The sequence below is a fragment of the Grus americana genome, chromosome 10, assembly GCF_028858705.1.
Source record: "Grus americana isolate bGruAme1 chromosome 10, bGruAme1.mat, whole genome shotgun sequence".
In the NCBI taxonomy this organism is placed as follows: Eukaryota; Metazoa; Chordata; class Aves; order Gruiformes; family Gruidae; genus Grus; species Grus americana.
Window position 1 is genome coordinate 17365254 of NC_072861.1, and position 13775 is coordinate 17379028.

The following is a 13775-nucleotide window of genomic DNA, read 5'->3' on the forward strand; positions in this document are numbered from 1 at the left end:
TGGTAAACCAACCTCCAGCTTTTCCCACACCTGCAAATTATATGAGGGAATAGTTACATACTACGCCCCGTTCAGAATCCGTGCAAAGGCATCCCTTGACCGTGGGCTTTGGATCGGCATCTTTGTGCTACATAATTTCAGGGGACTGTCTGTAAACAAACTCCAGCTGATCGCACACAAGAGTTCAAGGCAGCGTGATTGACTGTACCTGCCCCCTACCAGCTCTGCGATCAAATCACATTTGCCTAGTTTATGTTTCTCCCCTTTCTCTGCATGAAAGTGTCAAGCAAACAAAGGAGAGAGAAGTAATGGAGAAAAAAAAGCAAAGCCATGTGAGAACACAGTGCTTCCCAAAGACACAAAATAAGCAGCTGGAAAAAATTGGGAACAATATTGCCTTTAATCTCTAAGATAACCAGGTTCAGTCAACTTAGACGTTACTAGTAACATCTGTGGCTTTAAAAAAAAAATAGAAAAATCAACCTGTAGCTGAGCCATTAAGTTCACAGTGTCACTGTAATGCTGTCTTCAAACCCAGAACAAAATCTTTGAAAGTGATAAGAATTCAGGAGACTGTTATTAAAGTGAGAGGTAACTATTCTGGTGCTCTTGAAGTGAAGGATAAAGTTGCCAAAGGGACTGATGATTAATTTCTGTTTTATTCGCTCACTGAAATAACTGTGTGAAATACTTGGAAAATGTGTGAAGGGGGAAGTGGGCAGGTTCGGTGGCCAGCTACACAAGGCTTTGACCTAAGCAACTTTCCTCAGATAAAGGAGTTGCTGCTACACGGGGTGGGAAAAGAAGTCCAAGAGTGCTACTACTCTGCCACCGATATCTCAGTGCAACACAGTGAGCGTCATCTGACGTGAATCAAAACAGTTTGGGTGTAAAGCAGAGTTAGCATGGATGACAGTGCAAAACCATCCCCCAGTCCAGGTGCTATTGCAGGTTCAGGGTGTTGATTCATCTACAGGGAGAGCAAACCATGCTCTGCCAGAGCGAGGATATATGAAAAAGTATCAGGAAAATGAAGCTAGAGCAGAAGGAGGCAGAGCGAGCTGTTTGCGTCCTTCAAAGTAAAGCAAAGGAGTGCCTGTGAAGATGAACCTTAATTTAAACCACAGGGAAGAAGAGTCTTAATACAACACCCATCTCATGCGGCTTTTCCAATAAGGGCTATAATACAACAAAAGCAGCTGAAGAGGCTTTTCTCACAGAATTTTCTAACTAACTTTGTAAAGCCAAGAAGGCAAAACTCTCCTGGAGACCTTTCGTGTTCTTAGCTTGCTGAATCAAAACGTTTACATGCATCTTCCATAACCATTGTCGTTTAAACAGATAGCGCTCCTCGAGTGGAAAGGATGGGTGTGATGTAGTGTTATGGAGGTTACTAGTACATACCAGAAGCCTCAAGAACTCTTCAGCATTTCTATCCTGGATGTGCTAAGATGGCAATACTTGCATGGTGAATGTGTTTTTACTGTGTGTTTTTATGATGTTTTCATTATGTGCTTTTATTATGTGGTTATAAGCTGCTAGAATGGAAACAGGAGCGATAAAGCTTGACTGATTATTATATTCCCATATATAAATGGAGATTTTTTTTTTTTCCCACTAGGAATCTATGAATGACAGACAAGTTTGACTGGGATGCAAGTCCAAGCATTGAGTCGCCTCCTGGATTAATTAAATCCAGCTCCTAAAGTCAAGTCAATGCTGATGCTTCTGAGTCTTCTTCAAGTCATCAGAGCCTCAGCTTGGGGCAGCTGGGACACTCGGTGCCCTGTGTCTCCACAGATGTCCAGGAGCCTCAGGCCACAGGGGTTTCCCCCTTTTGAAATCCCCAAAGCTGAAGCTAAATTCAGAAACAAAATGGGGTGGCCCAGGCTTCTGTTTAACATCTTGTTTCTGATGAGGTCAAATTTAGACATCAGAGTCAAGAACTCTAAAGTGAGACTGTGTCCTCTTTTAGGGCTTAATGTTTTGTGATGTGAAAGGTCTGATGAGTGCTAATGAATACCCTGTGTTCCCCCCCGCTCTCCCTATGGCACGGTGCAGCCTCCTGCTATGCTGCTGCAGGTCCCGCTGCTGACTGCACCATCCTGGTGAAATCCAGGGCTTGCTCCAGTCCAAAGCAAAGGTGAACCGCTTTGCTAGCATCGTTCTATGGTGGCCAAGGTAATGGGCTCTTCATTAGGAGCTGCAGGGACTTAGCACCTTGCAGAATCAGACCTTTCAGTGAGGTCAGAGTTAATCTTTATGCCGGCCCCTCATGCAATACTGTACTTCATAAACATTCCCATCTGCCAATGCAAGTATTCATCAGGTCGATGAACATTGTGACTGGCTTCAGCGGACACAGATTCTGCCTTTTTTTTTTTGGTGCTATATCAGAGACCTATTCTCTGCAACGCTCCTTTCATTGTTCACCCACCCTGGAGACAGCAGCTGGCTGTGAAATATATCTTCCAGGTATCTCGGTGTGAACAGAGCCTTTTCTCTTACAGATCCGAGTATCTAAAAAATTCCCTGCAAAGACCCGTGAATGAGCTGGCCGGAGCAGGAGGAAAGCATGATGAGATGTGCTCTGGGAGAGGAAACACCCTGGCTTTCAAGGAAGTAAACCCAAGAATCTTCCTGTAATTTATTTCTAGAAAGAAGCAAGGGAAATCTTTCTTGTTCCTCCAAATAAAACTGTCTCATTCCTTGACTTTAATCATTCAATAAGCTCACAAGGAGTGGAAGCATTTCCCCATCCTCTGTAGATTTTGTTCCTTGTATTGTTGTTTGCTAAATATATGCCAGCATACCATTTACTGCAGCAGGCAGGCTCATGATCTTTGCATGGCTTCTTCCCCTCTAGGAATGCCATAAATAAATCACTAGGTCAGGAAGGCTGTTACATGCCTGTGGTCTCCTCCACGCTGCCTCCTTTTCTCTCTCCTTGCTCCTTCTACATTTGTATGGCACACTTAAACCTGCCAGGAGTGTTATGTGCAGTCTTCCTCTTCTGCTGGTATCTCGCTAGGCTAGGTGCAATCCAGCAGCAGATCAGTCATTCGTATTCCTCGCCACAGAGGACATTAATGAACTAACATCAGAGCAAAAATCACATTTAGGCAGAAGCTGCACTGAAGTTTTCCTTCCTGAGGAACGTGCTCACTGAACTGAACAAATCCGGTTTCCAAAGAGGTGGGTTTTCAAGTGCGTGGCGCTACACAACCAGGGTCACGTATTCACAAGCTTTAATTTAGGATCTGGAAGGAGAGTGTGATATTGACAATATCCTGTCCCAGCTGTTCCTACTGTGATTGGGGTGTTTGCAATGCCCTAAGAACTTTTTGGATCAAATGTAGGTGATTTTTCCTTGGTGTTGGCCACCAAGAGGCAAGCACTTAGGTGAGTTCTAGGCAAAGAAGTTCTGTCCTTGCCCGCAGGAGGAGATAACCTGGGGGCCACGCTCTCCCTGCAGCTCCTGGCTAGAGCTTTTTTGGGGAAATCCCTCTGCCCTACTTTACTCTTTCAAAATTCCCTTTGTTCTGAAGCCTAGGCAATTCACTCAGCAGCTTTGCCTGCCACAAAGGACACAAAGGATGAGAAATATTAGTATAAAAGAGGAGAAAAAAACATTTATTATTGATGGAGGGCAACATGACAGTCACTACAGACAGAAATTAAGTGCCTTTCTAGAGCTGAAATGAGGTTTCGTATTAAAGGACTTTTGCACAGCAGTTTTTTAGCTGTTAGCAAGAGGTGGAGAGAAGAAGTTACATTCTTTACATTGTCCCTTAAGATTTTGTCACTTTTGCTAAATGGAACATATTGTTGAATCTCCTGTTTTCCTTGCAGAAAAGTTCTCATTTGCAAAGGACCATGTGTGCATGCAATTTTTTTTCTTTTTTTGTTGTTTTAATTGCTGTTGTAATCTGCAGATTTTGCAAAGATGTAGATCAAAATTTTCCAAAGGACCGTAAGAGAACCAGGGAAAAGCATGACAGCCTTCTTGCAGGTTTTCTCAGGTGTGCTCATCACTAGGGTGATAGATTTTTGAGTGGTTAGCAGCACTGTCTTCTTTATTTGGATGGCCCCAAAGGAGGGTCATAAAGATTTCCTCCTCTTTATCTATTCTTGTGTCATCTTCTCCAGCCCTCTTTTTCATTTGGACTTTTTACAGGCAGGAACTATCTGAAATCTCAAGTTAATTTTGCAAGAAACCCCTTCCCATACTTCACAGTGCCCATACACAGCTTATTTCTTCATCCCACACATAGGATTGTTTACCCAAACTAGGTAAATTTAACGCCTCGACACAGTTGTGGAGAGTAATTGGGTTTCTGTCAAGTATTGGACAAGATTAATCAAACCTGTCAACCTGAAACGGGCCAAAACTAGAATCAAATATGACCTGTGCTTTAAGGGCCATGAAATGCAGGCAGACATACCGTGATGAAGGTGTACTGCAGAAACTAACCTGATGGAAATGTTACATCTTAGTAGCTTTGAACTGAGATAAGAGACAAATTTCAAAACCCAATGAGGTCTCAGTTTGGCATCTGAAACCTGTATCTGTTTACCAGACACTTAAAATCTACCATTATAAATGAGAAATACTTTTCAGTTTGGAATTATCTTGGGGGTATGAGTTGTTAAATTCAAATCATTGCTGGTCGTATGCAAGAAATGTGCATGCTTGAGATGCAATCGAGCACATGTGCATATTCTAAGTCATTGAAAACATGGCCTTGCTGAGTTGTTATTTCTCCACAGGATGGAAGGAACAAGGGCAAGGTCTGTGGGTTAGGGTAGAGGCAGGGAACAAGGCAGGTAACTTGTGCCGTTTCTGTTTCAGGACTGTCAGCAAAGGGCTTCTTTTGTTCCTCCGATGACAGTGCAAGACAAGAGCTGCACGTGCAGGTTTGCAGGCGAGGCTGGGACAGCTTGGATCAGCCTGGAGTGCCGACGCTGGCATCGACCTTCGGGCACTCACTCCTGGCTGTGGAGTTTCGCACAGGTCGATGGAAACACAGCATCACCTACGCTCTTCAAAGCTGAAGCATCTTTCAGCCCTTTCTTCTCCTGCTTTCTGCTTTAGGCACCGTGGTGGCCTTCAGCGTATCAAGGATGAGCAAAACACACCCAGGTTTGAGATCTCCCCCCCCAAAAAAGGGTCCCCCCTCACTGTGTGTGTGTGGGTATGTACACATATGTGCACACAGCACTGCCACCCAGTGGCTTGCTAACCACAAAGACGGGGCGGGGGGGGATGCAAACTGGTTTAGGAGTTTTTTCCTCAAAAAGCCATTCGTGTGGTATAAAAACTTCCTACAAGCACATATTCAGCTCTGCCTTCCCAGCCTGGAGGTGCCCAGCTTGGCACGCACACACGGCCAGGCTGTAAAAGCGTGCCAGCCGCGCAGCTGCAAATATCAATACCTTAGCATCAGGTTCAGATAACAGGCAATTTGCAATTGTCACACATATTCCACCTTTTCCCTTTTTTTGTGTGTGCGTGGTTAATTGTGAGGGGGAGGACGGCAGACCTTATCTCTTGCGACTAGTGGTGGCAAAACTGAAAAATTGTTTTCATTACCAGGTGGAAGGCTTTTCACATGCAAATTATCAATATCATTGTGAATGTGGCATTTTTATTAATCCAAACCAGCTTATCTGACCAAAAAGAAAGAAAGATCATTCTTGTTTTATATCAAACACTTTGCTCTGACAATGGCGAGTCATATTTGATGAAACGTTGCATGGATCACACCATTTTTGCAATTTACTGCAGGAGAGAAAGAAATAGAAAAGACTAATGGATGGGGTTGGGTTTGTGGATTTTTGGGTGGGTTTTGGGGTTGGGTTTTTTCTTGTTTTTGCTCTTTTTCTCTTTAGGACACTTCTCCTAAATGCCAGTCAAATTATGCCAGTTTACGTAAGCATTTTAACTTCTCTTCTTCAACATCAAAGAAACCGATCTGGTTTTATATATGTATTTTTGTCTCCCTTTTGTGTGCACTTCCCCTTCAGACACTGGGAAAATAAGGTCACGTTCCCTACTGAGTCCATCCTTTGCTATTGATTTTACTTTCTTAAAATCCTAATAGAGCTTGAAATTAATACAGTTTAATTTTCTTCTCCCTTTCATGTGAACCACTAGAGCTTTCTTGTTGCTGTTACACCACTTTGGGTATAAGAAAGATAACAGAAGTCCTCTTTCCAATGGCAAAAATCCCTGAGAAGATAAAATCATGAGGGTTTTGGCTCTTCCTCCAAGGAAGATAAAGGCTCTTCCATCCAGCCTAAGAGATGAGGAGCAGGGATGCTTCTTCACTCAGTTCAACAGGGGATGGACCATAAAAAGTTACGGACCCTTCTGATGCGGCTAAATTCGGATTCACCGACATTAGGACATGTCTAAATGCCTCTGCTAGGCTTGTATCTCAGTGCTGTCTACTTCTCAAAAGCAAACCATATTCATATCACCCTGTCTATAACAAACATTAATTTGTCCAGCATTTGGGAGTCCTTTAGTAAGGACTCACAGCTCCTCCAGGAGACAGGTGAATGCACTTTAGGAAAGGACCTAGCTGCTTTGGGATCCAGCTGGAAAACATTTACCTAAGGGTAAATAAAGCCAGGTGAGGAGACTGACAGCTCTGGAAGCTGTTTGGTTATTACCAGTGGTTTTCCATCCATGAGGCTGTGGGTTCCTGATGCTGGAGTGGTACTCTCCACTCCCTTGCTCTGCATGGAGACCAGCAAGAGCATTCAGGAGAAGCTGGAGGACATCAAACTTACTGAATCAGCATCCTTCCTTCCTTCCTGGTAATGAACTTACTGGGGAGGAAAAGACACTCCATGCCCCTTGGGAGGCACTGGGCTTTCACAGGAGGAACCGAGGGTTTCATTGGAGAAAGCACCTAGAGGCCTGTTCGTTGCCAATAATGAGGCAATGAAACGTTGCGACCCTGGTTAAATCAGGCTCCCATTTGTCATGCCTGTTCATCACATCAGAGTACTGTTTAGCTGCATAAAATGGGCTGTAAACTTTGTTCATTTTGGCTGATAGGTATGATAAAGGTTACACGCATTTTACAGCATTACAAATTTGATGAAGAAGAGTCCCCTGAGACCTCTCGCTGCACCAGGTCTTACCATTCGTCATAGCATGGCAGAGACCTCCTGGGTCATCTTCTCTGTCCCTCCTTCACTTGTTCAGGAGCCACTACCTTTCTCAACGATGCTTCTCATATAGATTAAAAGCATTTTAAATATGTATTATTTTTGCACTCTCTGTGTATCTGTGCCTTTCATACCCACATCTTAAATTCATCTCCTCTCTGCCAGTTGTTTGTAAATGTCCCTAGGTGTTTAACTCTTATTCTCTGAGTCCTCTGAGCTATTGTTGGTGAATATGGCTATTACATATTCCTGATATTTCTCAAAGGTCAAAACAAAATGTAAAAATGCCATTTCTTTTCTCTTCTCCCTTCAAAGCAGCAAAATGCAATATTGTTCTGGTGCAGTTACTTTTGCCGTTATGCTAAGATTATTTTTTTTTCAGTATACCTTATTGTATTTACTGCAAATGTTCTGGATATAGAATTATTTCCTCAAATTATTAGGAACTAGAAGATATAATAGCCTTTTATTCTGTTTCAGAACATATTACTCTACCACAACAGTCTATTTGCGACAGTTTGCTCTCATCTTCCTGCAACCCATCTTACAAATGAGACATAAAATTGAGGCTCTGGACACTTACGGACCCAGTCCTGCAACATTTATGCACCTGGTTAAGCTGAATCATGTGAGGATTCATAGTGAATTGAATGTGCAGAATGACTAACACTTCAGGAACTATGGCAATTGCTCCAAAGCAGCTTGCAGCTCTTCAGGATAGAGAGGAATGCATGAAACTACCATGCATTATCTCCTCCTCCCCCAAATCTGGCCAGGATGCTCTAAAGGATGGACTCAGAGAGAACGCAGAGTAAAATGTCCTCTCCTGCAGTCAGTACCTATTATATTCATTTTGTTCCATCACTATGGTAAGACTCCTGATCGTGCAGAATTCAGCCCTCAGCAGTGCAACAAGATCTCCAGGTTTTCATCGCAGAGTCACACTTGGTGATGTTATACAGCCTTGTTAATTGATTACAAAATAATTCAGCAAGCTGCCCTGTTCCTGCATCTTCTGTGTAGCTTGCTGCCTCCTCATTCAAAACTGGCTGTACTTCAAGGTCCTGGTCCCCGTGTTTGAAGCCCGATAGCTGAAGAATGACCTTTTTCTCTGACCTACATCTTTCACAGGAATAAAGCAACAGATGACACCAAGCACAGGATTCACAGAGCTCTTTGTGCAAGCCCCTAGCAGTGGAGCTCTCCAGTGAAGGGCATCAAGCTTAACTCTCAGCTCACCCTGCAAGGAAGGTTTTTGGTTGGTTTTTTTTTTTTTTTTTCCGTTAACAGCAACATTTCCATTGACTTACGCAGGAGCAGAGTCAAATCCCAGCATGTCTTTTAACACAAGCTGCTCCTCAGCAGAAGGAACATCTCGGCAGATAGGACATCCTTGCCCCTGTGAGAGTCCTCATCCAGGCAAACCGACTCCCACCATCCACAGAATGATCCCCTCACTTATTGCTCAGCCTCCATCAAGTTTTCCATTCTTGCGCATCGCCACTGTGATTGGCAACTGAAACACAAAGATCAGACAAAAGAAGCTGAAACACCACCTGGGATGGAGCTGAAAAAAGATGCAGGAGCAGATATCTCCACCTGTATTCTCAAGGATGTGTAAGTCAGGGGAAGCCAGCTGCGGTGCGGTGCTCCCAAATCACAGGGGACTGGTGCTCTGCCCCGCTGCATCTCGGGAAACCCCGATGTCAGTCCCTGCACCAGCAAGGTCACCTCAAAGCCTGTTTCCTCATTCTCAGGCCAGTCACACTGCTGTGAAACTCCAGAATAGGGTGAGCAAAAGGAGTCCAAGAAGAATAAAACAGAAGGAAAATGAGGCTTTTCTCAGATTTATGCAGAAGGTAAATTATGGAGCTACTTACACCACCTAAAATCACTTTTTCTCCCCAGGGGCCTGAATATGCTCTATTATAAAAGCTGTATACTGGACTGTAAATTTGCCATATATACTACAGTGTAATTGTACCAGACTCACCTATGTTTTATTTTTTACCTATAAATGTAACGGTGATTTGTTTGTCTGCTCTTTCTACAAGGCTTTCAGAATCCCCAGGAAAGCACATCAGCCATAACTGGCTCCTTCCACCATTTAATCCAGATAAAAGTCTTCCGCTGAGTACGCCTTCCCATACACAATACCGGTGTTATGCATCCCCATACGTATGGATGCGCTTAGCCCGGTGCAAAGCACCTCAGCATCCTCGGTAGGAATCACACAACATTGACAGCGTATTACACCCTGAGCAACGTACTTCTGTATTGATGCAAAAAGCTGTGCACAGAAGGGAAAATGGCAGCGTTCCAAGTGGCCCCAGTTAATAGCTCTGTTTTGCTTAATGGTGCCTCCCATTCAGACTAAAGATGCTGGTTTAAATATGTAAGCAATTAGTATCTCTCTCTCTCAACACATCTGTGCTTCTTCTATCTGCTGCATTATAAATCCACTGCGTCCCTCTCCAGCTCGACAGTGCATATATCACCAGATATTCGGATTTTCAGCAACTTTTTGATCCAAAAGAATTACGCTTGGATTTGGAGACACTCTGCCAGGCTGGCCTTGCCTAACTGCCGCCACAGCCAGCCTCTCCTCTCCGGGGCTGGTGCTGGACTAACAGGGATCTAGGGAAAGGACCTCTGGGTCTTTTTTTGGTCATTCTTTGGTCCAGCCAGTCCTTTTTTCCTTCTTCCCAACTTTCATACACTTTCATCTCCCTTTCTAGATAGAAACCACAACCTTTGCTCTCCACAACAAAATCTACGGTTGTACCTGTAGCCTGCAGGAGGTTGCTCGCAGGGGCTGCAAGTGTGGCAGAGATGCATCGGAGCCCCTCGTGTGGTTTCTGCTTAACAAATTCTGCCTGTTCCAACTCCAGCGAGATTTGAAGAGTCGTGGCAGGACTGGTGTGGTTATGACAGTCAGTATTAGCGGTGATGCAAAGAATTATTGTTACTAAAATGGGTATTAATAGTAATAGAGACAGGTGTGATTATTCATCGTTTACAAAGTGCTTTTCATCCCAAAAGATCCACTTTATTGCATGCACGTTGCAAGAGAGGAAAAGGTACCATCACCGCCATCACAAACAGTAGTTAGCTTTGTCTTATTGTATTACGGGTTTTTGTCCTTTCGGGGAGAAACCACCCGCCTGCGCGTACTCCCCCAGCCAGGAGCGACCCCGCCACACCGCGCCGGTGCGCGCAAGGGAGGGGACGTGCCAGGGCCGCGCAGGGGACGCGACAACAAAAAGCCGAGCCCGCTCGCAGGGGGCACCTCGGAGGGCGGGGGGGCGGCCGTTCCCCCCCCCCCCCGGGACAAGGGGCAGCCGCTGCCCGCCGCTCCCGGGACACCGCGGGGACTCGCGTAAACTTTAGCGGCGGGGGGCGGCGGAGGGCAGAGCCCGCCCCGTGCGCCCCCTCCCCGCGCCGGGCGGGGCGGGACGGGCGCTCCGCGGGCGCCGAGGGGCGGAGCGGCCCCGCCGGGCGGCGGCGGCGGCGGCGGCGCCGAGCCGGGACGCGGCGCCGCGCTCCGCACCCCGCGGAGCGGCGCGGAGCGGCCCAGCCCAGCCCAGGAGCCATGCCGCTGCCGTGCCGGGGCTGGACGCTGGCGTTGCTCACGCTGCTTGTCGGTTTTCTCATCTTCGCCGATATCTCGGAGATCGAGGAGGAAAGCGGGTAAATGCCCCCTTCCCCGCCGCGGAGGGGTGCGGAGGGACGCGGATGATGGGGGTGCTGGAGGCGGAGGAGGAGGCGGAGGCGCTGGCGGCGGAGGGTGGGGGGGGGCGCCCGGACAGTTTCTTTGTCTCCGGCTCTCTCGGTTTCTTGCCGCGCCGAAGTGGGAAGGGAGCTCGCTTCGCTCCCGCGCAGCGCCGCGGAGCCGGCGGCAGCCCCGGGCGGGACCGCCCCGCCGCTGGGCAGGACAGGGCACGGGGCTGGGGGACAGCCAGGCCGGTCCGGACAGGGGTGAGGGAGCCGGTACCGCTCCCGTTAGCGTGGCAGAGGTACCGGTCCCGTTAGTGACATTGAGGTGCCGGTCTGGGTAGGGATGCTGGAGCAGGTACAGGTCTGGGTAGGGATGCTGGAGTGGGTACCAGTCTGCTTAGAGATGTTGGAGAAGATACTGGTCTGGAGAGAGGGGTTTGGGTGCAGGCAGTGCTCAGGTGTTGATGGACTGATGGAGCAGGTCCCTAAGCGAGATATTGGTGTAGGCAGTCTGCTGGCTGGGGATGGGGGGGCAAGTTGCAGCCCAGGGGGCTTGGGTGCCAGTGCTGGTCCAGATGGGCGTGGTGGAGAGGGCACCAGCTCACGGGGATGATGGATAAGGGGCCAGTCTGCAGGGTGCTGGAGGAAGAACCAGTCTGTGGAGCGGGAGAGATTGAGCAGGGACCAGCTGGGTGGGGGTGATGGAGCAGGGTGGGAGAGCTCAACCCACTTTTCGGTCCCCATGGGCTGTGTCAAGGTCTTTGTGATCACCCCTTCCTGGTCACCTCCAGGGTGGGTGCATATCTGTAGGTGCCCTGCGTGGCAGGGGCTAAAGCAGCTCCTAAGTCTGAGGAGATGAGCAACACCCTACCCACCCCACAAAGCCTATCTCTGAGGGCTGCTTGGAAACTTAGGGGATGAGAGGAACGCATGCAGAGGGGGGTTTGCATTAACTCAAGGAACTCACCACAGCAATGTCGGAAAACAAATCAAATAATTCTGGTAATGTGGGGTGCGCTTGTAGTGCCCAAATAGCAGAAGGTCTTTCTGTTTGGGACCAGGTGGCATTGCCCACTGTGTTACATCAAAACAAACACCTGGCACTTGGTGCTGAAATTATAAATGAAATGCATTGTTTCATTGTTACATTATATTGGGTGCCACAAGCAAAAAGTGCTTAAAGGTCAGCAGCCTTGTCCAGAAACATCCAGCACCGGACTGTAGGTTACCAGGCTAGATGAATTGTTGCTCTGCAATGAGCTGGCACTATCTATATAATAATAAAGGAAATGAAAGGCTTCTGAAGCATCCTCTCCATCGGACAGGCTGCTCCGATCCCCTTGCTTTCCTCCCATCTTTTCCGGTTTCTGTTCTTTCTTCTCTCTCCTTGTCTACCTGCTAGATCTGTTCGCTAGAACTTGCTGTGCCCTTATTGAAAATCTATTCTGTTTTGTTACTTGTCCTGTTTTTCACCCTGGTTCATTAGGGATTCTCAGTGCTGTGGGGTTTTTTTCTCCTCTCTTTTCTGTACATTGTATGGAAATTGGATGCTTGCTGGCTGCTTATCTCCAAGCCCTGGAATCTGAGTTTGTTGCTGTAGTTCCTCCAAGGAAGTACTGCCAGGCAGTGCAGCGGCAGAGAAGGCAACAGGGTCAAATGAGTTCTGTAGGAACGGCGAGCAGCTTGTTTCATACAGCATTTCAGAAATAATAGTGCACAAGGTAACGAGGAAAGGAGAGGAGCACCCTACACCCCAGGGAGTGAAGGATGGGTCCTGCATTCTGGTCTGAGACTGTTTTTTTTCATAGATAAGTTCCCACATCAGCTGTGCTTCTGATACAGGGATGCACAGAGCAAAGGTGGGACCCTGCTATATTAAGAAGTAATCATGAAGCAGGGCAAACTGACCCTTTCTCTTGCTTTGCCCTCTCCCACCCACTCCTTTTCCCCATTGTGTCTCCAAAGTGCTTCAGGTTTGATGAGCTCCTTCATCCCAAACACAGCAAGGGATCAAACACTGTTCATCTTACACCCTAAGCACTTAGCACGGGAGCCTGGTGCAAGGAGTGCTTCATCCTTGTGTGCTGCCGTGGTACCAGGGATGGTCAACACGATGCTCTGACCTGGCTGAAGTATATTGCTGGGGAGACGTGGAAATCTGAGTGCCTGATCTGCAGCAGTTCAGGGGGTGATAAAGGGTTTTCAACTTTGAGGGCCTGGAGTCATGTAGGTAAAGGGGACTGAGTGACAGTGAAAGTGCACAACAGTGTGGAGAGTGACCCTTCCAAAGTTTTCCGGGAGCTCTCTGTGTGTCCAGGAGGGAACAGCTGCTCACCAGGAGAGGACTGGGAGATCTCAGACATTTGCGCAGCTCTTCCCCAGGTCAGGAATATTTGGCTGATGGATCGTGTGGCTCAGCATCCTCCTCCACACCCCCACAGACCACCCTCGCTTTGGTCAGCGCAGCCCAAGCATTAAGGAAGGTGAAAAGCTGGCCAGGTGTCCCCTGGCAAGCTTACAGCACCGAGGGGGGCTGGGAAACGCAGGCAGGTGCGTCCCTTTTCTTCTTTTTCCTTGGCATCGAAACACCCTCTAATTATTGTGAGGAGCGAACAGCTTGCCCACTTTTACACATACCCTGCCCCCTGCCTGTGATTTGGATTGTCTTTGGAAGAATATGCCTCATACGGGTGGGAGCAGGGGGGAACATATTTCTCTCACCTACAAATACTGAGAAATCGCAGAAAGAACGAACAAAACGTTCATTAGGTACAAAGTAAGAGTATAGTATTACTGGCAAAAGGACAAAAAAAAAAAAATCATGCTGTTTCCCCGGACAATAAGTTCCCAGCATCACAGGTGAGGGGAAGTGGGAG

At 47.2% G+C, this 13775-nt stretch overlaps 1 protein-coding gene across 1 annotated transcript in view; it reads left to right on the forward strand.

The window, feature by feature from the left end:
- The first annotated feature begins 10578 nt into the window (after nt 1-10578).
- The window catches only part of ST8SIA2 (ST8 alpha-N-acetyl-neuraminide alpha-2,8-sialyltransferase 2), a 32774-nt gene continuing 29577 nt past the window's right edge, over nt 10579-13775 (forward strand). The window contains exon 1 of the mRNA XM_054836752.1: nt 10579-10872. Coding sequence (XP_054692727.1) covers nt 10775-10872 — 98 coding nt within the window. The 5' untranslated portion in view covers nt 10579-10774. The remainder of the gene's footprint in view (nt 10873-13775) is intronic.